Source organism: Microchirus variegatus (assembly GCF_963457635.1).
Source record: "Microchirus variegatus genome assembly, chromosome: 17".
Classification (NCBI taxonomy): Eukaryota; Metazoa; Chordata; class Actinopteri; order Pleuronectiformes; family Soleidae; genus Microchirus; species Microchirus variegatus.
The window spans coordinates 11,284,926-11,307,336 of NC_139818.1; the positions used below are offsets into that span (position 1 = coordinate 11,284,926).

Sequence of the window (22,411 nt, forward strand, 5' to 3'; positions counted from 1 at the left end):
TGGCAGGAAAAAGTATTTTAAAATAAAAAACAACAAACTTTTGAGCTTGACTGCTCTGAGACTCGATTGAATTGTCACTCTCTAATAATTTGTCTTGAAACCTCAAAGTAAAAGCAGCAACATCAAGCTTTTACCAAGTAAAATCCCAACGAGCTGGAAATGGAAAACAAAATACATGGAACAGCAGTAACTATCAGTCGGTTGACATTCACACAACTGTAAAACACACTTAATATTTAAAAACCACAAAACGTGTTAATATCCAACATTTAGCAAGGACATTTCTAAAATCTCAATATTTAACAGAGGGGTCTGGTGTATTTAGCGACAGTGCTGCCGAAAGCCGACGATCGTGAGCCAGAATCACAACCTGTTGTCAGTTACCTGCAACTTGACTTTGAAATGGACTTTTCTTACATCACGTGAGTTTTGTAAGAAAGAAATTAGGTTTGTTATGAATGACTTGATAGACCTGAGGGCTAACACTAAAGTAATTTAGCGGAGTAGCAGGCTGCACTTTGATGTAGACCAGGGGCCTCAAACTCAAAATGACCCAGGGGCCAGTGAACTTCTAGTCTGGTCAGGAGGGGGCCGTCAAGTGAAAAAAATCCAAAAGTTTTATCTTGATAATCCATCATGATGTTGTATTAAAAAAAAAAGAATAAGTATTGAGCATGATATTGCACACCATTTCAAAGTAAAATATATATTTTATATATAGTTTTAAAAAAACAAACAAGCTTCTATATATAATTAAATTAATGTTATTATAAAAATATTGTTCACCGTTGTTGAGTTTGGGCCAGTTTTTATTATAATTTCAAAAGAGAAAAAACTGGGGGGCCTCATGTGGCCCGCGAGCTGCAAGTTTAAGACCCCCAAAAGCTCAGTTGCTTTTTTGGGGGGTATTTTAGTTGCACTTCCTCAGACTTCTCATGAATGAATTAGTGGTTGAACTCCAACTTCTCTTGAGCTCCTCCTGATTTGAGGCCTCGCCCTGAGGTCATCTCCTCTCTGTGTCCTCCTGGAGTTGCATGTCCAGCTCTCTCAGCTGCTTCAGGAAGCCCCAGTTTGGGATGATCCGCCTTCGGTTTTTCACGTGCTCGATGGCGTCCGCCACCGTCATGTTCTCACAGATCATTAAGTATGCGAGGAAAAGTGTGGCGGAGCGACTCCTTCCCATCACGCAGTGCACCAGCAGTTTATCTGAAGACGGGTCACAACAAGTTTGTCAATTTAAAGGTCCATTCACCCAAATTCCAATGTTTTCTAACCTCATTATACATTTGGCATGTGACCAAGCAGGAAATTCAGTTTTCATTTTCTTGCGGTTTTGAGAGGAAAACTGAGATTTGCTGCCAAATGAAATTTTAGTCTCCAAAGAAACAAAGACTCTGACAATACTCAGACTTCCCAGACTTTCACACTCCCCATGAAAACAATATGTATTAAACTGGATCTATAATAAAAAAAAACTTTCAGAGCAAAGTCTGTACATAATCCCTTGAAGTTGTTCTTGAAAGAGATGAATTGATGTGGAGTTTTTCAAATGTAGTTTTTCATTTCTTTGAGCTTCACAAACCAAAATCCCCCTTTGTTATTGACAAAAGGCAAATATAATGAAAAAACACGAAGTTCTTCCAACCCAAACTTTATACGACTATCTCAGGTGGATCAAAATTAATCTGCGCTTCATATCGCGTTGGAAAAATGGTATTACATTGTTCGTGTTTTCCCCTTCTATATCTGGTGCAAACACAGAAGTTCCCAGTGATTAAAACCCAACTATCCAGACTCCAAATCACAGTCACTTCTCTGATATAGTAGGTTTGTGATCTTACTCTGAGGGTTTTTCAGTGTTTCTTCAATAAAGCGTGCTGCAGAGAAGAAATACTGGCTCAGGTCAAACGTCGCCACGTCCTCTGCCACCACGCCGTAGTAGACGACGTCCATGTCGCTGTAGTAACAGGCGCCGGTGTCCACGTTGTTCCACGTCCCCTCTGCGGCGTTCAGGATGTGCGTGATCCCCAACCTTTTCAGAGTGGACTTGTCCTTTGCTGTCTCCCTGCAAAGAGGATGCAACAGCCCACAAAACACCTTTAATGTAATAATTCTATAAATGTAATACTTTTCTCACAAATATAAAAGCAGTTGGCTCAGCGATTACATTTGCTGGGATTTGTTACATTTGTTTGAAGGTGAAAATCTTCATCTTTTTTAAATGATAATGACTTTGCACACACGTTATACAAATTGTCTTCATTCATTCTGCTCACTTCATCTTGAATAATTAATTCATATATTCATTTCTCTTACTGTATGGAGTGTCTTTTTCTTTTTACAGTATCATATGAAAATAAAAATGATCTTTATGTATTTACACACCTGCCAGTGGATCACAGTTTTGTGCAGAGCTGTGCAAACTCTGTCAGAGTTATAAATAAAGTGAGCTGACTCAAACTTATTTGCAGGTGTGTGAGTGAATAAACAACACTGACCACAAGGATTTTTTTTTAACATTTTATATACATTTATTGGAAATGGGGCTACATGGCAGGGTAATGGCTAGCACTCTTGCTTAAAGGAGTCATATTATACCCTATTTCTCCAAGTTAACCTAGTTCCCTGGTGTCCTAAAGAACATGTCTGTGACATGCTTTGGTCAAAATACCATAAGGATGAAGCACCACAGCAGTTCAATCACCCTGCCAAAACAGCCCTGTTCAGAACGCTCTGTTTAGTAGTATCTCTTTAGGTCCACCTTAAAAAAAGTAAAACGAAACTTAAGGGACAGGAAATGACATCAGTCACAGAGGCTACTGGGAGCTAACAGCAGTTAGCATTTGGAAAAGTGATCATTTGCAGGCTCTAGCAGGCACATTGCCATCATAAAACATGTATCCACTGGACAGATAAATCCTCTGAGGCTGGAAGTTTGTGTAGAACTCGCAGTCTTCCTGTTTTCGGATACTGTTGCCCTCGCCAGCACTCTTGCGTGTTTTATGGACAAAGCGTAGCTCCGCGAGACAACAATTCCAGGAATTTAGCGCATTGTGACGTCCCAATGAGCGCGGAAGTCAACATCGCGTGTTTTATCTCCTGTACTTCGACTGAGGAGGACCACAAAAACATGAGTGAGTCATCTTTTTTCACACTTTGCCGACTGGTAAGACCTCCAGAGTCCCAAATATAAGTATTTAAATGATTTAAAAGTTGATTTTGCATAATATGTCCCCTTTAACAGCAAGAAGGTCACCAGTTTGAATCTCTTTTCAGAAAGCTGAAGGTTTTCACCTTTCCTCAAACAACAAATAAAACAGATAATTTAATATTACGTTTGCAGTTGGCAGCTAATGTCTGTAGGAAATGTATGAAATTGTTATTAAATTACAAGGTGTAGGTTTTTATTACCTTTGTGTGGCCTGTTGAGGTTGGTGTGTGACAAATGATATTTTAATTCTCTGATGTTTTATTCACTTCAGTCACTTTCATACATTTTACTTACTCGTCCCCGATGTAAACATGAGGCCAGACCTCATTGACATGAGTATAAACTACAGTCCCACGGTTGAGGATTTTCTCCAGCTCATAGCCCCCAGGTGTGACATATTCATCCACCGGACTGGATTCTGCCTTTGTAACATTAATCTTGGTGCCAGTCTTTGACTTGTGAGAAGCCATTTTGTCACCGCGGCTCCTTTTCACACATGATTGATGAGCTTAAGGGGAAAAAGAAACACCACACTTGTAGTTGTTGTTGTTTTCCTCCCCCCTCCCCCACTCTCTCCTTCGCTTTTCTACCTCTACAAACGTGAAACACAATACATTTGTGGGTTAATGTTTTTTGCGCATCAATATTCAGCAGCACTCACCAAAGAGATTGAAGCCTGTTTTTTTTCCTCCATCACATTTTTTTGTTTTGTTTTTGTCAGTCTCACAGCTTGTTGCGTAGCAGTCCTGAAAGGCAGAACATGGTTCGCTTTAATTCTGGCAGCCTTGAGTCAGTGCAATGATTGTATAACCACTTGCTCTGTGACGGGCATCAAATGCAGGGGATATTTTTAGGGCTGTGATGTGGCAGGATCCTGACCTTAGCTGCCATGTTCCCTGCCTGTGAGGGGAAACTTCCACCCAGTCAGTGCCTGTCATCCACTCCTTAACACACAACTTTAATCTGTGCTGCTGGCAGGAATCAGTGCTTATCCAAACTTTGCATTTGCCAAAGGATGCCCATATTCACTGGAGTGAACAGGGCTCTTGGAGTTTGTTGCACAGCCGCCTGCACGAGCGACATCCGTAAATCATGTCAGTCTCTCTTAGCCTCCCCTGCATATCAACAGAGGCGGGGAGAAACCATGTAAGTGCTCCTTCACAACACCCGTTAAGGATGTTCTGCATCTCCTGGAGCCTCTCGGGGGCCAAAAGAGAAGCAAAAATGTGTCAGACTGTTAGACAGATGAGCTTTTTCACAGGATGGCACAGGTCTTTGATTCCTCCCATTATTTGATATGCACGGTCCATTCAGTCATCTAAATGCAAGCCCCTAAAGTGAGAGTGTGTTGCAGAATGGCTGGATGAAGCTGCTAACATGTCAGACAGAGTTTTCACACCATCAGCCTCCTTTATTTTTCCCTCATATCTTCATACTCTGCCATCATTCATTCTGACAGTGAAATCATTAAACCTGTGATATCCAATTCCTTTTATTTTGACAGCATCTCTCTCACTCTCTGTCTCCCACTGTGCTCTGGAGAGCATCTCTTATTAAGATGGCTTCAGCGTTTCATCTCTTTTTCAAAGTCTGACCTGAATCTGTACACACGCTCAGAAGCATGCTGGCATATTTTTGTCATCTTGTATCAAGCCTCTTTAGACATCACAGCTGTAACTGTACGGCGCTGGATGGCGGCAGTTAAGATGCAGTGTTTTGAGAATAAATAGGCGTAGCATTGTTTATTTATAGCCAAACACTGTCTTTGTGTTAATCAAGTACAACGGGGCTTTTGGCAGCTGTGCTACATTTGTTTTAACAGCCGCTGCAATATTCATAGTGATGTGTGTTACACATAAGCTTAAAGGGCTGCTCCACTATTTATAACTCCTTGAGTACATTTCATATCCATTTTCCATTATTTTTTTCCAAACATTTACGCAGCTATAGATTGAAAGAAAAAAAATAAGTATGAAGTATTGAAACCTCAGTTTACCTTTGAATCAAGTCTTTGAAGACAAAGGTCAGGTCAGGACACAGGTTTGATAAAAGTACAGGGTTGTTTCAGGTCGTACAAGAAAAGTCTATCTATCTATCTATCTATCTATCTATCTATCTATCTATCTATCTATCTATCTATCTATCTATCTATCTATCTATCTATCTATCTATCTATCTATCTATCTATCTATCTATCTATCTATCTATCTATCTATCTATCTATCTATAAAATAATATAATAGACAATACTATAGTTAATAAAGGTAAAACAATCAAATATAATAATTAATATATAATAATATATAATATTAATCTAGAAAAATCAAAGTTTGACTCAACTTCCTGCAGGAATTACACTCCTTTATTCTTTTGTTTTTTCCTTGTGTGTATTTTGCAGATTGCACTGATCACACACACCTGAAGAGTGTCAAACCCTCAGAGTCTCTGCAGTGTGTGAGAAGAGCAGCAGCACGACTGCCTGCCACGAGTCGAGTCTTCACAGCTGTAAGTTCAAATGTAACTGACTTATTTGAACATGTTTGTCCTTAAAAGCGGCATTTAAAGCAAAGCAACGTCGCTTTTGCCGGACTCGCTCTACACAAGACACAATGGTGGAGGCAGATGTTTCATGTCTTCAGCATTTTTATTTTGTACTTTTTGTTTACTGGGCCCAGTTAGTTCAGCATTACTCGTGAACTTTCTCAACTTGAATCTCTGACTATTTCAACTCCAAAAACTTCCAAGGACAGATTTTCAGGAGCAGAGAGGGTATTTTTTTTAAAATCTATTCTTCCTTTTACAAGTCAGTGAGTCATCGACATGATTTTAAAGCTGTGAAAAAAGTTGTTATCTTGTTACTTTAAGCTGTGTTTCAGCAGATGTACTATACATGTAATTTAAAGGACAACCAGAGTAATTTAATCTAAAAACCTATTAGAAAAAGCTCTTTAATCCATTGGAAATATGTTATAATATGTTATATATATGTCTTTGGTCTGATCTCAACACTGACATGAGAGGAAAATTCTCTCCACATCTTCACATCACGTTGTTCTCCGCTGCAGAGCCAAGGATGAGTCCAGGTGACGGAGCTGGTTGAGAAATCCAACATTTGGCAGAACGTTCCTGTGCTGGATAACGGTCTGCACTGCGTCAACGAGGGTGAGTCTCTCTTTGATCATGAGGAAAGCCAACACCAGAGTCGCAGAGCGGCTGATTCCTCGTGCACAGTGGACGAGCACTTTACCTACACAGACCAGAGAGCGTGTTACCACAAATAACACGTTCCTCTATGAGTCAGTCACTCGTACTGCTAATACAAGCAAAATACACCTTTATCTATCAATATGCTTTCACCTTGTGTGTATATATGTATATAAGCAATACAGAGAGGTAATTTTTTTATATGCTTAGAACTGTGCACAAATTAGGCCTCAGCATGATAGTTTTTCATACTCTGTTGCTGGTATTTGTGCAAAAATGCAAGTTGCACTATTTGTTGGTGTTTTTCCATCAGGCTGTGATGCAAAATCCAAACAGACTATATTTAGAAAACAACATATCTTGGCAGCAGTCTATTAGTTTGGATGCACAGTGTCTGTTTGCTTCCATTTGGCTTTTATATACTTTATGTCCAAACTAGATAAAAATGTGCAAGATAAGTGTTTCCTTAACTTTTTATGTGAGGAGCCATTTTTAATTTTTTTATTTATTTAAAGGCGCCATATGTAAGAATGTGGCCAAAAACAGTTACTGCACTCAAATTCAAAATACCGAGGTCTTTTAGGTTTCGTTTTCTCCGCCACTGTAGCTCAGACGTAACTGGCAACCTGTGGTTGCTCGGCAGCTGAGACTCTACTGACTGCGTGATTGGTAGATGGTGGTAGGTGGCACCAGATCATGCCAAAACATGATTTGAAAACGTAAACATGATTTGCAGTCTGCAAAAGATTTTTTTAATGCGAATATTTTGTCTGTACTGTTGTTGTTGGCGAGTTCAGTTTGTTATATGAACATTATTCCTGAGTCTCTGTGACATTTAAGGATTTTATGGCCAGTTGCTTTAGATTTATTCCATAATGCACCTTTAAATGACAAACCATTGTAAATCAATTCACAATTTACAAGAACAAATTTGTGCATCAATTCTGATTAATTTTTGGGGGAAGAAGGTTGATTGGAAGAGGACAATATAGTGTTTTTGTCGCTAACTTTTCCATATTCATTAAACCTAGTTTTAACACTACTATCAAAATTTCAGCTTAAAGCTACGGTGTGTAAAATATAGCGCCATTTACTGGTGAAGTTTCAGCTGAATATCCATAGGAAAAGCTATGGTAGTTATCATTTATCATTAAGAATGTTTATTAAAAACAACTTCATAGAGAGGTCTCACTCCTGATGTACATATAAAGATCTCATTCTGTGGTACTGAAAACAACAATTCATACATTCAGGTCATACACTCTAAATCTTTTGCTCAATGCGTTTGTCGTCAGTGGCTAGAATGTGACTCCTACCTTTCTGACTCAGAGCACCATGAATGAAATCAGCTGTCTCTGTGAAAAATGGGCCCAAGTCAAAATCTTTACAGTCTGCTGCTTCTACTCCGTGATACAGAATGTCGGTGTCTGAGTAGAAAAGTGCTCCAGTGTCAATGTGTTGGGCTCCATCTGCGGCGTTCACCACGTGTGTGATACTCAGATTCACTAACAGGGATTTATCCTGAGCTGTGGCCCTGGAAACAACACAAGACATGTACTTAGTGGTGTTTTATCTCCTCGGTGAGCAGCCCCATTAGCACATGCTTGCAAATGTATCACTTGTGACTCAAATGTACAGATTTTATATCCGTCCCATCAGTTTGCCAAATAGCGGCTTTGTTTGCAGCCACAGTTTCTCAGTCTGATCACCATATTGCAGCGGGGCCCTGAAGTGAGAATGGCACTTACGCATCTCCGATGTAGAGGTTGGGCCAAACCTCATTGACAGCTCCAGTGGGGCGTCTGTTTCTCAGCAGAAGGCTGAGCAGATCGCAGGTGGGTGGTGTCTGATACTCTGGCTCCTCCTCTGGCCTCATAGCTGCATGTTTCACTGTGGTGTTGTCGTGCAATCATCACAAATGGCATTCAGCAAGTTGACACATAACCTCCCCAAATACTTGCTGTTCTTGGACGGAAAATTTGACAAGTCGCTGTGGCCGTCCTGTTCCTGTTAGTTTTTCTTCCCTGTAGACATTTGGATAAAGACCCACAGTATAAACATGAAGCCCATTGCCGCAGCTCGCCGCTGTTTTCCATCTGAACTAGATATCAGTGTTGTTTAGAGGCCGGGCCTCGCTGGAATGAGACAGCTGAAGATGCCAGAGTCTGGGCAGGAGCAATGTGGGCTATTTATTCCTCGCATGACTGTGACAGAAGCCAGGCAGCTTGTGTTGTGACAACTTTAACTACAGAGCCACAGCAGTGCTTACAGTTGTAATAGCATGAGTTATTCAAAACATACTGGGACAGTATTTTTTCATCACACCTCCATGAGGAGTCGCGTCAAGGTGCATCAGTTTGTGCCACTGGTTATTGAAGTTTATACTTATCTTTGTACTGAACAGACAAAGTCAACAGACTAATCACTGATGGGAGAATTGATTATTTATTAATTTAAATTTGAACAATTTCAAGTCCAACTGTACTCATTTATACAGTGTTATGTATATTTTAAATGTGTTTCCTTATTCATATGAAGCTTGAGGTCTTTGCCTTCATTAGTACATAATTACAACAGTCAGTAAATGGTGTTAAACCATTGGCAAGAATGTTAATCTCACCCAGTCTCACCAGCCTGTGTGTCCTCATCAGTGATGTGGCAGTAACACATTACTTTGTCACATATGACTGTAAAGTTATTATTTGATCAAGTAGTGTAGGGATTACAAAAAGAGTAATGACATTATAATTACTGAGCAAGTTAATGTTGAGAAATTAAATCACAATTTGTTTTGTTGTCCTTTAGAGGCTTCTGTATGATGACTTATAAGAATATGACATTTTTTTTATTTTTTTGCAATTTGAATAATGTTACTTGAATCACTTTTTTTGTATTTATAAAATAAATGTAGTAATATAATGACTGATATACGTTTTTGATCTCAAGTAAGTTAATTAATAATATTACTAATCTGACTCAAGGCACAAACATTGCTGCATAGTGACGTCCCCCCATCACTAATGCTGGTGGTACACACGTCCTGATGCACTGTATACAGTTTATTACAGAAATATGGAGCAACAACAAATATAGATATGATACAGTTCATATCAACGCTTTTATTGCAATGCAAAAGAAATCAACACAATTTGATTCAACGCGATTTATGAAGCAATTGCCCCTCTGTGTTGGGGAAAAAAAACTCTTGCCAAACATTTGATTTGTGGCAGTCTGGAGTGTTTACTTCTTCCTCCTTCATGACTGTGATAATATGTGACTCACACACAGACAAGCCCTCAACTTCTACAAGACTTGGCCAAGAGATTTGATGAGAACTGACACTGACAGCAGTGGAGATCAATCATAAAGCTTGAGTCCATAATTTGTTTCTGAAAACCTTTGTTGTTGTTGAAATCCTCCTCACGTCTGGACAGCCATCAATAAATAAAGACGTCTGGGGGGAAAAAAAACAAGCAGAATCTGGTGTAGTAGGAGCCTGGAAAAGGTTATAATAGCAGGCTACACTGCAGTCGATGGAAGCGTTACACCCCACCCTTCACTCGGAGCTCTGCCATTGAAGCTCCGTCCTCGGAACACAAAAACATACAGCTATGGTGACACTGACTATATCATGTCTGAATCACCTGAAAGGAAACACTTATTAAAGCTGCAGTGTGTAATTTAACATCCTCTGTTTAGCATCTTTAGCATCTCTGTTTGGCGTCTTTCAAGTAAAAACAGGCTCCGTCAAGAAAAACTATCAGATCTGACTTTGTTTGAGTTTGCGTTTGAGTGTATGTATCAGTATCGTAGAGGTGGACAGAGACAATTCACATTTATCCTGTGTTTATTTGTTTGCACAAGAGTTTTTGTCTAGTACCCAGGTCGCATGGTGGGCAGATGATGCGGGTCTTGTCGCCACATGTGAAGCCAATATGGGCAAACATGGGTGGGGTTACCATGGAAACCACGGACAAATCTGCTTGGGACCCATTTTGTCAGCCTGATATCTAACCCTTCTGTGCTCCTTCTGGAAAGTCTTGCGTTTTTTTGTCCAGCTCCAGCTGTCCTGATATAAAACAAACCACTTCCTGCAGCCCTGGAACAGTATAAACACTGTTATATTGAGAGTTGTGTGCGGCTTTGAACGCAACTAACCTTTTGTTTATATTTCATTGTTACACATTACAGTTTTAACATTATTGTAATGACCTGCACAGGTCAGCAGATCAGTAACAGATACATCAGGGAATAATTATTGCAGTATTTTCATGGCTTTTCCCAGACAACTGTGTTTAAAAGACAATTAGAGAACAATGTCTTAAATACAAGATAGTTGGTTCAATAAAATCAGTCCACACTGTTTATATCTGGTGCAAACTTGGAGGTAATTACAAGTGTGAACATTTATGGTGATATTATGCAAACTGGCGAATCTTAACAGCCGTTCTCCACAGCACCACCGGTGGTCAGAATCTCCTCGGGGCGCTTTTAAGAGCTTCTCCTCTATATTGGGTGTAAATTAATTACTGACCTGGGTAAGAGCCATCCGTTTACACCCCTTTGCATTTTACACTGGTCGTGTTCATTGCTGAAGGAAATGAAGAAGACATCCAGTTCAGCGTCTGTGTTTTTTTCTTTTGTCTCTGGAGGATGATAATGTTGTGTCTACACAGTATAGTTGTTGTTAGGATAAATTCATTATCATATTAGTTTGAGACGAGTTTAAACATAAAATAGGTTAAAGGTTTATATTTTAGTATGAGCAATTTGTCTTAAAGGTCCAGTGTGTAACATTTAGGAAAGTTTATTGGCAGACATTATATACTGACAGAAGGTAACGTGGTAGTCCACTGTTATGGCCAGATTGTTATCTCAAGTCCGCCCATTGGCGTACGAGCTCCTCGATGACCCCTGGTAGTGCAGCTGTTTGTCCAGCTCTCTGAGCTGCTCCAGGAAGCCGTTATTTGGCGAGATGTTTCTGTTGGCACCGACGGCTTTGATCGCGTCCACCAGTGTCATGTGCTCATGGATCATGAGATAGGCCAGGACTAGTGTGGACGAGCGGCTGAGACCCATCGCACAGTGGACGAACACTTTACCTATCAGTGGGAAAATAGAAAGTCAGTTTCACATCAGCCCTTAGTTCCCGTCTCCACTCATAAGCCTGTAACGACTGGATTATTGTGCTGCACTTTATTCTAACTGTCTAATTTGTTACTTCTCTGTGGCTTAAAAAACCTGTGCACATCACAGAGAAGAGTACTTCAAACTCCAGACTAAAAGTTTTCAACAATGTTGCAACCAATGTTTCTACACACGGTAATCCCTGCTTCCTTATCGGGCCTGAGGATTAGGGCGCAGAGGAGCGCGTAATTGAACTGTCTCGGCGGCTGTGTATTTCTGCCGGGGATTACTGTAGGCCCCGCCGCACACTGGAGCCCTCCATCAGCCACCATGTGAAGGAGGAGGCCACATCTTATTACTGTCATGTCAGATACCGACTTCACTCTGCATAACAGGCCATGCAGACACAGGCCACAAACATAATTGTGTAATTTCCATGTCCAATAAAAGTGTTGCTTACAAATTACCAGGGCAATCCATTTAAAACCAATTTTCCTGGCCAAGGTCTGCGCTTATGAGAAGATTACCGTGGGGGAAAGATATTAGCTTGATATTATGTTTAGTGTTTGATTTGCATTTTAATGACTAATACAACTGGGGGCTCCTTTAATGGGAATTGACTGACAAATGTTTCAGCACCTTGCCTTGCAGAAAAAAATCAGGTATGCCTCAAGTTAACTCTGTAAAAACGACGATGAGAAATGCACGGAGCACAGTGTGATCTCCTCACCTGTGTGTGAGCTCAAAGCGTTCTTGATGAAATTGGCAGCTTGGTAAAAGAAGGGACTCATGTTAAAGGATGACATGTCGAAAGCCTCCACTCCATAGTAAGTGATGTTGGTGTCTCTGTAGAAGCTTTGGCCCGTGTTCACGTTGAACTTCCCATCAGCGGCGTTGAGCACGTGGGTGATCCGGTGAGCATGGAGTGTCCTCTTGTCTTTGGCTGCGTACCTGTGGAGAAAATACATCGTTTTATATCAGTGGTAAAGGAGGGGTTTGTTATCTTTATGAGCACATTGTAAAAATATAAAGTTGTTTGAAGAAGGAGACATGTTTTTTTTATCAGTTATGCTTTTTATGATTCATAGATAATTAATACTCTGTTATGTGTTGTTGGAGCTGCAAAACAATGAATGCAGAATTAAATCCTCATTCTGTGAAACCGTTCCTTTTGAATTTTAATGTAGTTCACCAATGACTACTACTGATTCTAATTCTTAACCCTCAAAATAATAGTGTTTATTTTTATTTTTAACAAACAGACAGAGCTATAACCAGTTACATTTTGTAATAGATTCTGTTTAAAAAAGTTAGATCCACTATCTTAGTATTTTTGATCCTTAAAGTTTGCAAATTGCAAAATAAGATTTTTTTGGGGTAAATTTCTCAGATAATATTCAAAGTTTAGTGTAGAAAATCACATTATGATGTTGAGATGTTTGAACCAATTCACAATATTGTTTATATCCTCTCAGTATTAGATAATTCTCGTCTGGTTTGCAGCTGTTGCCCTGTCCTTATTTGAGCTTTTTTCCTCATCTCATGTGCCGTTTCATTGACGTGGCCTCTGGTTACCTTCTTTCATGCCAACTCTTCCACACGTCCATGCCATCCTCTCTTGTTGTTTACCACCGACTCCTCTGCATTTGTGAAATCTGTATTTAATATTCTCTCCCTGCTTGTCCATCGGACTGAATATTTACCACTGTGTACTTTCTGCCTCCTCCTGTGATCGTGTATCTGCTCTGGGCTCTCTGTTCCTGCCTCCCTGAGCCAGCTCACGCACCTTCAGTCAGTAAACCTCCTGAACCTGAATCTGTAAACTATTCCTTTTATAGTATGTGCTACTGCAGTGGATTTAGATAACTTTTGACGTGATGTACTAAGAAAAAGAACAGGATGGCTTTATTAATCTTATTATATAATTCTGCTGGAAAAAAAATGCACGTCTCGTGTCTGTGTGTTCATTCTCACATGTCTCCAATATAGATCCTGGGCTGAACCTCATCCAGGTGGTTGTTGGATCCTTTCTTTGTCCACATGAGTCTGTGCAGCTCTGAAGCCGGTGGAGTCTCGTACATGGTGCCTGCCCCTTCGGAGCTTGCAAGGCAGCTGAGGCCTCTGGGCATGTCTGAATATTTCACCTCTTCTTTTAGAACCTGTCACACATTAAGGACAACATATCTACACTCTTTAATTTGGCAACATTAACTACAATCAGTGAAATATGAGAAGTCATCGGAAACATTGTGAACATTGCTTTTTTTCTTCGCTCCTTGTAAAATTTTAAGGAAAGAAATGTAAATACGCTTTAGGCACTTAAAGTGACTGAGTTATGTGCTTTGTTGATTGTGCACAGGCTGCTTAATTTTGAGTGAGGTTAACCCTTTACCAAAGGACTTCCACAGACATCCAAAACGGTTCCGAACCGCAAAAAGTATGGTCATACGGCTCAATCTTCTCCTGCATCTATGGTTATATCTCAGAAACTAATTATAGTAAGGTGATGAAATGAATCAGGGATGTTGGAGCAGTTGAAACATCTAAAACATGCAGGACAGGGCTCCCCGAGGACCAGGATTGGGAAACACTGTTCTAAAATGGGCCTTTCTGCAAGGAGTTTGCATGTTCTCATGTTCTCCCCGTGTGTGCGTGGGTTTTCTCTGGGTTCTCTGGCTTCCTCCCACAGTCCAAAAACAATTAATATGGGGATTAGGTGAATTGGTCACTCTAAATTGGTGTGAGTCTATATGTGGCCCTGCGATGGACTGGCGAACTGTCCAGGGTTTACCCCACCAATCACCCAATGTCAGCTGAGATAGGCACAGCACCCCCCGCGACCCTCTGGTGGAGGACAAAGCGGTAGATAATGGATGGATGGATAAACTACTTTCAGGGGGAAGGAAATAAAGTCTCCAAAACCCATTTAAACCACTGTCGAATGTGTTCACATGACGAACAAAACCATCAAACGTTAGGGCGATGCATCCTCTTTTTACAACAAACTCAAACTGCAAACGATCAAATAAGTCGAGTATGGATATGATCAGCATGGCTGTAGCGTCTGATATAACCTTGGAGTAACCATAGTGCAGCCTATGGAAATGTAAGGCTACAACTAAAGCATAAGCAGACCAAAATAATCAAATTAATAAAATTGTAATAAATAACAATAAAACTTGATTTATATAGCACTTTCCTTCAGGGTTACAAAGTGCTTCGCATTCAAAATCAAGTCCGGTAAACGCAAAGTGCTTAACAAGAAGTAATAAAACAAAGCGGTTAAAAACTAAACAAGCAGTTAAAAAGTACACGGCCACAAATGAGAAACTAAATGACTCCTTCAGGCACTGGTACTTCTTACAGGCTTTACTGGTGTGAGGACATCATCGTAGTTATATATACATTAAATAAAACATGGTTTTTGGAGAAAGGATTGTTAATTGGAATATTGGTCTAATAAATACACTCCACAGCGGAGGACCATAAAAGCACATTATTGTCAGATGGCACTCTTGTTATTTCCTGCTGGTAGATGTATTTATCTCCACAGATTCAGAAAACTGGCATTCACGACTTATAAACATGAGCTTTTCATTTCCTGCAGGCAAGTGTAACCTGTGCATTTACAATTCACACACTGGGCTTTAGAGAGATGTATACTATGCATACTGTATACATTAGCATCCATTTAAGGAGCTGTGTGATTCAGCTCCGAGCTGTGGACATTCAGCGGTTCTGCGCGCAATTGTTAACGCGAAAAGAAACCGACGGCAGCTCCTCTTATTTGCTTTCTGCTGGTGTGAGGAGACATAATGTAGCACTTAGGGTTCGGAGACGTATTGCCGTGTCCACAGGGATGAGTGAGTCGTTGAGACCAAATCTGATTCTGTGACCTTTTCTTAAGCTGTGGTGGCATATGGAGGAGCACTCAAGACATCATGACGGCTTCATCCATCTCTGCATGTGCACGCGTGTGTCATGTGGAGTGTGTGTGAAAAAGCTGCACCTGATGCGGTGTAATATGCTTCATGCATATGAGTGAGTGTGTGAGTCTTTGCAAAAGTACAACATGTGCCCAGAGAACCTGGAGGCGCTTCTTTCTCCTCATTGATCTATAAGTACAAGCCTTCCCTCCCTCCCACAGTCAGGGCAGAGAAATGATTTCCCTGGTGCACATGTTTAAGTGCAGCGCTGCTTTCATAGCCACCCCCTTAGGCTAACCTGTGCTTCCTGCTCTACTTCTGTGTAATTAAAGCTGCTATGTATGGGTAAGTGCCCACGGTTAACATGGAGGGCAAATAAATATGGCTGCCGTTTTTTTAACCCTCCTCCTCTGGGCCTCTTCTGGGGAGTTTTATGAATTACACTTCCATGTTTAGCCTTTTAGATGTGGTTCATGTGAATTTGTGAGCTAATTAATAAAAGAGGAAAGTGTAATTCAACAGCCAAGCTCTTATCATCATAGTACATTTATAAAAGTGCTTCATAAACATGTTTGCCAGGCAAATAAAAGTGCACACTAGAATAAATCCACACCCTGGAGTTCATGGTGTATATACTGATAAATATTTCTCCAACATGGGCCTGTATCTGCAAACAATTCTCAAGAACACACTGGTATTAGACACATACCTTGTCTGGAAAACGTTGCCTTTTCAGGGTCCCTTGGTAGCGCTACATGTAGGTCGAGCACAACTGCCTGTGTTCCACATGGTAATCTACCCTGCAACCTTTTTTTTCTATTTTAACATCTGAATCTCGGCCCAAAATAATTCTGGCATCATCTCCCGCATTCCTTAAAGGTTACTCGAGCTGCCAGCACTGGAGGGAGGAAAGGACACTGCTTTTTTTAAAAGCAGGAGAATAAGAACCACGCTGCTGCTGCTGTGAGTGAACTTAAAACTGACACTGAGATTCTTCTCTCCAGTAAAAAAAAAACAGAAGTGATATAAGTTTATAGCATTTAATGAACATGGGACATGTTTAATAAGTTCAAAAACACACCAACATTAAAAAAGGGTATTGCAGATATGAGGACTGAGTGAATATGAAAAAAAAACTATTATACAAGTGTTGAACATTTCTATTTACCACGTAAACATTTCCTTCATATCCAAATAAAATAACCATAGAAGAACTCCGATATCACAGTTATCTCTGTGACAATAATCTGAGAGATTATGTGCATTGTGTTCATTTAAATGTTGATTCTACTGACAATACAAATGTGTGTTTGTGTGCGTGAAAGTGTGTGTGTGTGTGTGCACTAAGAAATCAAAGGCAGGTAGGCAGGTATACATTTTAAAGGTAGTGCTTGTACTCTGATAGGGTACAACTGGAGCAACAAAGCATTTGTACCTTTTTAGGTACAGTCTCGTACTTTGATTTCTTAGTGTGTGTGTTATAATGAGGCTGTAATCATTTAGAACAGGTAGAAATTGCTGTCACATTCTAATATAAACATGTTTGTTCCTCTCTGTGCCTGTCATCTGTAATTCCTCTATAGAAACTAAAACCAGATGCCTTTGATGCACAGTAGTGAGTGGCTCAGATAGCAGGACAAATACACCAAAGAAACACTATAAAGCAGTTTGATTCCCATTTTGACTTTGAACATTCTTCTTGCAGAGACATTTCAATTTTTTTTCTGCTCGATAAAATATTATCCTTCGTGTTGAGACATTTGGTCCATTCTGCTAGGATAACAAATAAAAGGCAAATCTTACAATTATGAAACATAACTGAAGACGTAGAACATCTTCAGAGCTCTCAGTGTCTCTGTGTTCATTTCACATTATGATGAGCTGTTTGAACAGAATTCAAAGTTTTGTTTTCCTCGTGTACATATGTTTTGCATATTACATAACTGAATTTGTAACCAATCTATCTCAATCTTTCTAGTTAAATGAAGGTTAAACTAAGTAAAATGTGCAAACAAAACTGTCTCTTTAAGACGTTCTTTGTTCTTAGCATTTCAATCTTTGAAAAGATAAAAAGAAAGAAAAAAAGAAAGAAATGTTTAAAGCCATGTTAGTGGCTCCATGAGGATAATGCAGCCCATTGCAAACCAGACAAAAGAACTGGAATATCTGTGGAGAGTCAAATTTAGCTCAGCCTGAGGGGGGCGCTATAGTGCAAAGGCCATGTTGATAAAGTGTTAAAGTGTGAAACTGGTTTTTTTTACTCTCAGCTCTTCAGATTTGGTTAAACTTTCCTCAGGTCAACCGTGTCCGAGAGCTTGAGCTTAAAGAAAAAAAAGTAAAACATTTCTCAACTTCTGACACCCATGATGCACTTTGGTCGACACTGGACGACCTCCACTGCATGTGTCACTTGGCCGTCATGCTTTGCTTCGAATGTTGGCGTGTTCATGCAAACACAAGATGTGCTGACATGTTGCTTCATAGAATAAAAAAAGATGAATATGGTTGTTTTTTTTTTAAACATCAAGCATATTCATGTCAAACTGAGGGTTAGTAGGTCATATATTTAACACGCTAACAGGCAGAGCAAACTGTAATTCAGTCATTAGATGAACAAGGTTTTTTGTCAGTCTTGGATTGATGGCCTGCACTATCCTCATCCCTATAGAGACCACGCCTACATGTGGCTAAAGAACTGTAAACCTCGTCTTACGATTACAAGATCTGACACGTTTTCTTTTTTCTTTTTGTCAGCTGGAGATCCAGATCCAACAGCAAAGCCAGAAAATTCCGGTTGGGGTAGATGGCTCTCTTCTGGATCAGCTTCTGCAGAGCACGTTTGAGCGAGAGCTGACGGTAGATCATGAGGTACGCCAACACCAGTGTCGAGGACCGGCTCATTCCCATGATGCAGTGCACCAGAACTTTCCCTGAGAAATAGACAAGAAGAAGGGAAGAGGAGGCGTGAAAAGGAGGGATTAGAGTGAGGCCTCAGTCTTATTAATATCATACATGGCTGCCCATCTCACTGTGTGGCTTTTCTTTTCTCCAGCTGGGAGCTAAAAATAGAGCCAACAATTCATCGCCTTTGTTCATTTAAGGTTCCTTTTTCAGAAGGGACCTGGTCTTTTTAATCCCAACTCATCCTCTGCTTGATAGGTTGTTTGAAAGGTGCCATGGTCACATTATAGATTTAAACTCTGCAAGGTAAGACACTTATTAATACTGCAGGCTTAAATTACACTTACACATCAATACATGGTGTTAGATGATGGTGACATTGAAAGGGCAGCACGGTGAAAATAAAAGATATAATGGACAAAAATACGACACGTGTACAGAACATTAATACGTTCACGTAAACACTGAATTCTATCATGAAAACAAAGGTAATTTGTGTGAAAAAGAAGCCGGGTGTCATCTTACCATCAGTTGACTTCAGAGCTTTATGAATGAAATCAGCTGCAGGCTGGAAGTAAACATCCAGATCAAAGTGTGTCGAGTCATCTGCTGGAATGCCACAATACACAAAGTCGTTGCCATAAAAGCTTTGGTTCCCTGCGCTGCCTCTCTTGGAGTGGGCAGCGTTTAATACATGAGTTATACCTAATTTCAGCAAGGCAGCCTTGTTTTGGGCTACTGCCCTAGCAAGACAAAGAGACAGAGACAAGTTCAAGACTTATGTCAAGGCTAAGCATCAAAGCAGTTTTAATGTCAGAGTGATACAACATTTGGCAGGCAATACTGCATGGCAGTGGTAATAACCTTGGGAGATTGTTTGAAATTACGTTTCACATTCCCTTCCAAGGCAAACTCATAAAGTCTGGTTTAAATTTGAGATGAAACGTATACTTACACGTTCCCTATGTATATGTTTGGCCAGACCTCGTCAACTTGATTAAGATGGAGTTTGCAGGAGTCCAAAACCTTCTGTAAATCCTTCACAGTCAGATATTCTTTTCTCTTGCCTTTGACAGATGACATTTTGAGTCCAAATCCGCCCTCTTGGAATGAATCCTGGTCCGAAGGTTTGTTGTATTCAAGCAGTTCCCGTCTCCGCCGGCTCAGAATGATGTGTATGAGCAGGTGTTTATCTGCTGTCACTGGACTAATTTAGTGCCTAACCTAGTGTGTATTCTTTTACGTGTACAGGGCAGAACAACAATCTGTGCAGCCCCAGAGTTTGCTCTCTATACACTGCTGTGGGACTCTAATTTAATAAGCCTGAAAACAGAGATGAATCATTCCTTAAAGCAGTGATAATTGGATGTAATTATGGAGAAACATTTTTGAGTACTTTGCTTACACTGAGAAAGTGCACACACACCATGTGCAGTATTAATGAAAAAGAAATACTATATCAGCTTCACGCAACTAGTTCACCGCTCTGACATTAATATCTTGTGAAAGCACATTGAATGAGAAGAAGGGGAGGGAATTAAGCGTTGCCCGTTGGCTGCACATGACATCAAACAGCACTCGCACAGCTGTAAATATCTGTTAACCCTGCTGTTCTGTTCCAGGTTAATTCCACACATTTCAGCTTCTACACTGAAGGAAAACATAATTAACCTCACTTTTAAGCCATTAAACATAATGACTTCTTTAGTTTGGGGGGCATAAATGTGTACGTGCGCAAACGTGGGAGTTATCATGTATTGTAAAATGTCAACACACCGTTGTATAGAAAATGAGTCAATAAAGGTCCGCGGGTCATTTTGACCTGGAGACACTTATTGATTATCTGAAGTTTTGCTTCTGCTTATTGATTAACCTACCATGATGTGTGTGTGTGTGTGTGAAAGAGAGCGAGAGCGCTAAAGCCTCTTGGGTATGTGCATAATAATTGGCAGAAACAGATTCATACCTACAGGTGAAATCCTGTGTGTGTGGAGTTGTGTTACACTCTGTAATTAAGAAGCATTTTTCCAAAGCATTTTAAAGCACATCAATTCTAAGATGTAAATACAGAGATTGTGAATGAATTCAGTAAAGATCCAGGCAAGATGTAATTCATATTTCAGCTCTATGAACATGACACCAGTGTGGATTAATGACCCTCTTTTTTTTCCCCCTGTTATGGAATCAGAGATGAGGCTGATAGGTCACCCTCATTGTACAAGACCAAGAAAAAAGATCAATGACCATGACAGTGACTCTGTGAGGCTGTGCATAGCGCTTTGGGCTAAATGCAAATAAGCTCATGTTGACATGTATCATGTTGCACCATGTTCCCTGTCCCACTTTGAAGTGTGTGAGCACACATGTATGTGGGCAGTATGCTAATTACAAGGAGCGGCGATGATCACATTGGCGCGTGGGTTAAATCCATGTGTCCTTTTATATGAGGCATTTACATGCAGTATGCAGTCACAGTCACAAATACATATGGTAATTGATCCCGGTGGGGTAAATGAGTATAAATGTATACACTGTATATAAACATAATACATTGTGTATAGAAAAGTAAAATGTCTTTGCAAGCTATTAGAGAAAGGAATTTAAAAGAATGTTTTATAATCTTCTTCCACTACGACGTCAATGAAAAGCTTTTACCAGCTGTTTGTTAGTATGAGAAAAATCATTCTCAGAAATGTTGTCAAGAATGTTAATAAATGGAACTAATGGAAACAAGCGTATAATCTGGTTTATATGATGGGTAATGGCTGTTGGAAATTAGTAATATGCATTACTCAATCTCAAAGTTAATCAATCACAAACACTAAATTAGGGGCTGTTGAAATTAAGTAATACTGTGAGTGATCTAACAAAAACATCAAATAAGATGAATACACAGTACATGTAAAATAACAATGTGTGTTGTACAGAGGGATTTAAAATTAAAGATTAATGTTTTAATAAAACACCATCAAGGAAAACTACATAACATGCAATAACATTCTTGAACAGTATCTCGCTATGGCAAACCCTCCACTTTACTTGTCTTGTGTGAAACAGACATTTAAAGAACTGTCAATTAGAATAAGAATTGAATCAGATTTTTCTCTGATTTAAGTGTTCTCAAGATGTCTTGCGTAGTTTCATGTCCAAAGCACGAAGCTGTTTGAGGAATCCTCGGTTTGGAAAAATCCACCTGCGCTCTTTGACCTTATTGATGGCCTCTAATAGTGTATAATGGTGGTGGATCATTAGATATGCCAGGACGAGGGAGGCAGACCTGCTGACTCCAACTGCACAGTGGACAAAAACCTGAGCTGGAGAAGAATAACTTTGCAGTGAGTGGAAAGTGTGGGCTAAATGATATTCAGTGTAGTCTAAACATTAGAAATTAGTGATATTAAAGCAACATGGTGGTATTTACCTCCAGGCGTGTTAAGTGCATCTTTAATGTAATCGGCCGAGAGAAAGAAATAGCGAGAGAGGTCAAAGGTCGGTGAGTCATCTGCAGGCACTCCATAATAATCCACAGTGGATCCATAGAAGTCATGGCTCCCCTGACAGTGCATCCTCCCATGGGCTGCATTCAAAACATGAGTGATTCCGAGCTTCCACAGACTGTAGCGATCATTGGCAACTGACCTATGCTCAGTGCAGGATACAACATTTATTATAAGAAACAGGTTATTTATAAGATGTCAAGAAGAACAATGTGCTGGACTTACATGTCACCAATGAACAGGCTGGGCCAAACTTCATCCACATGGTTATCAAACCTTTTTCCACCATACAAAACCTTCACTAAATCTTTCACAGAAGGAGTGCCAGGAAAACCTGTGTTACTATCCTGTGGATCATTCATTCCTGACCGCATGCACATTTAACTACTACTAACAACATCATTTCTTCTCCCCAAATTTATTTTCCAACCCTCTTGAGCCTTTACTACAATAATATTGGTACTGACAGGGACAGGTGCTCCTGTGCTAAAATTAAACTAGTGACCTATATACTGAATGCCAGTCAACCTCTCACCTTTAAATTA

The 22,411-nt window shown here is 40.0% G+C and overlaps 5 protein-coding genes across 8 annotated transcripts; all 5 read right to left on the reverse strand.

Moving 5' to 3' along the window:
- Positions 1-46: 46 nt before the first annotated feature.
- On the reverse strand, positions 47-4,001 carry dusp29 (dual specificity phosphatase 29). The gene is made up of 4 exons (XM_083903794.1): positions 3,873-4,001; positions 3,506-3,719; positions 1,842-2,065; positions 47-1,206 (listed from the first exon to the last, which is right to left on the reverse strand). Exons 2-4 carry the CDS (start codon positions 3,679-3,681, stop codon positions 1,004-1,006), a joined length of 603 nt encoding a protein of 200 aa, XP_083759920.1. The 5' UTR covers positions 3,682-3,719; positions 3,873-4,001; the 3' UTR covers positions 47-1,003.
- A 1,851-nt stretch (positions 4,002-5,852) lies between these two features.
- On the reverse strand, positions 5,853-8,538 carry LOC310939247 (dual specificity phosphatase 29-like). The gene is made up of 3 exons (XM_083903947.1): positions 8,164-8,538; positions 7,732-7,949; positions 5,853-6,458 (listed from the first exon to the last, which is right to left on the reverse strand). Exons 1-3 carry the CDS (start codon positions 8,289-8,291, stop codon positions 6,256-6,258), a joined length of 549 nt encoding a protein of 182 aa, XP_083760073.1. The 5' UTR covers positions 8,292-8,538; the 3' UTR covers positions 5,853-6,255.
- Positions 8,539-9,670: 1,132 nt separating this feature from the next.
- LOC310939501 (dual specificity phosphatase 29-like) lies at positions 9,671-16,264 on the reverse strand. 2 transcript variants are annotated; one of them, XM_083904271.1, is made up of 4 exons: positions 16,178-16,264; positions 13,517-13,726; positions 12,273-12,493; positions 9,671-11,517 (listed from the first exon to the last, which is right to left on the reverse strand). In XM_083904271.1, exons 2-4 carry the CDS (start codon positions 13,669-13,671, stop codon positions 11,291-11,293), a joined length of 603 nt encoding a protein of 200 aa, XP_083760397.1. In that variant the 5' UTR covers positions 13,672-13,726; positions 16,178-16,264; the 3' UTR covers positions 9,671-11,290. The 2 variants fall into 2 exon arrangements, with proteins under 2 accessions (XP_083760397.1, XP_083760396.1); XM_083904270.1 differs by having other exon boundaries at positions 13,517-13,701; positions 16,178-16,256.
- A 230-nt stretch (positions 16,265-16,494) lies between these two features.
- LOC310939432 (dual specificity protein phosphatase 13A-like) lies at positions 16,495-19,520 on the reverse strand. 3 transcript variants are annotated; one of them, XM_083904188.1, is made up of 4 exons: positions 19,325-19,520; positions 19,075-19,112; positions 18,895-18,978; positions 16,495-18,398 (listed from the first exon to the last, which is right to left on the reverse strand). In XM_083904188.1, the coding sequence occupies exons 1-4, from the start codon at positions 19,450-19,452 to the stop codon at positions 18,184-18,186; spliced, it is 465 nt and encodes a 154-aa protein (XP_083760314.1). In that variant the 5' UTR covers positions 19,453-19,520; the 3' UTR covers positions 16,495-18,183. The 3 variants fall into 3 exon arrangements, 2 of the variants coding, with proteins under 2 accessions (XP_083760314.1, XP_083760313.1); XM_083904187.1 differs by having other exon boundaries at positions 18,895-19,112; XR_014593048.1 differs by having other exon boundaries at positions 18,255-18,668; positions 18,895-19,468.
- A 1,969-nt stretch (positions 19,521-21,489) lies between these two features.
- On the reverse strand, positions 21,490-22,228 carry LOC310938989 (dual specificity protein phosphatase 13A-like; the record flags this gene model as incomplete). The annotated part of the gene is made up of 3 exons (XM_083903656.1): positions 21,490-21,683; positions 21,791-22,008; positions 22,092-22,228. The coding sequence occupies 3 exons, from the start codon at positions 22,226-22,228 to the stop codon at positions 21,490-21,492; spliced, it is 549 nt and encodes a 182-aa protein (XP_083759782.1).
- Between the last annotated feature and the right edge of the window lie 183 nt (positions 22,229-22,411).

Bases quoted from the DNA above. Each gene is read 5' to 3' on its own strand.
- dusp29 (XM_083903794.1), bottom strand. From the start codon at position 3,681: ATGGCTTCTCACAAGTCAAAGACTGGCACCAAGATTAATGTTACAAAG. The intron at 2,066-3,505 runs GTAAGTAAAATG...TCCTCTTTGCAG, and splicing joins CATGTTTACATCGGGGACGA to GGAGACAGCAAAGGACAAGT. The intron at 1,207-1,841 runs GTAAGATCACAA...ACCCGTCTTCAG, and splicing joins AACACTGAAAAACCCTCAGA to ATAAACTGCTGGTGCACTGC.
- LOC310939247 (XM_083903947.1), bottom strand. From the start codon at position 8,291: ATGAGGCCAGAGGAGGAGCCAGAGTATCAGACACCACCCACCTGCGAT. The intron at 7,950-8,163 runs GTAAGTGCCATT...TGTTGTTTCCAG, and splicing joins AACCTCTACATCGGAGATGC to GGCCACAGCTCAGGATAAAT. The intron at 6,459-7,731 runs GTAGGAGTCACA...TGGTCTGTGTAG, and splicing joins TGGTGCTCTGAGTCAGAAAG to GTAAAGTGCTCGTCCACTGT.
- LOC310939501 (XM_083904271.1), bottom strand. From the start codon at position 13,671: ATGCCCAGAGGCCTCAGCTGCCTTGCAAGCTCCGAAGGGGCAGGCACC. The intron at 12,494-13,516 runs GTGAGAATGAAC...TTTTCTCCACAG, and splicing joins AGGATCTATATTGGAGACAT to GTACGCAGCCAAAGACAAGA. The intron at 11,518-12,272 runs GTGAGGAGATCA...TCCCACTGATAG, and splicing joins CGCTTTGAGCTCACACACAG to GTAAAGTGTTCGTCCACTGT.
- LOC310939432 (XM_083904187.1), bottom strand. From the start codon at position 19,452: ATGTCATCTGTCAAAGGCAAGAGAAAAGAATATCTGACTGTGAAGGAT. The intron at 19,113-19,324 runs GTAAGTATACGT...TTGTCTTGCTAG, and splicing joins AACATATACATAGGGAACGT to GGCAGTAGCCCAAAACAAGG. The intron at 18,399-18,894 runs GTAAGATGACAC...TCTATTTCTCAG, and splicing joins AGCTCTGAAGTCAACTGATG to GGAAAGTTCTGGTGCACTGC.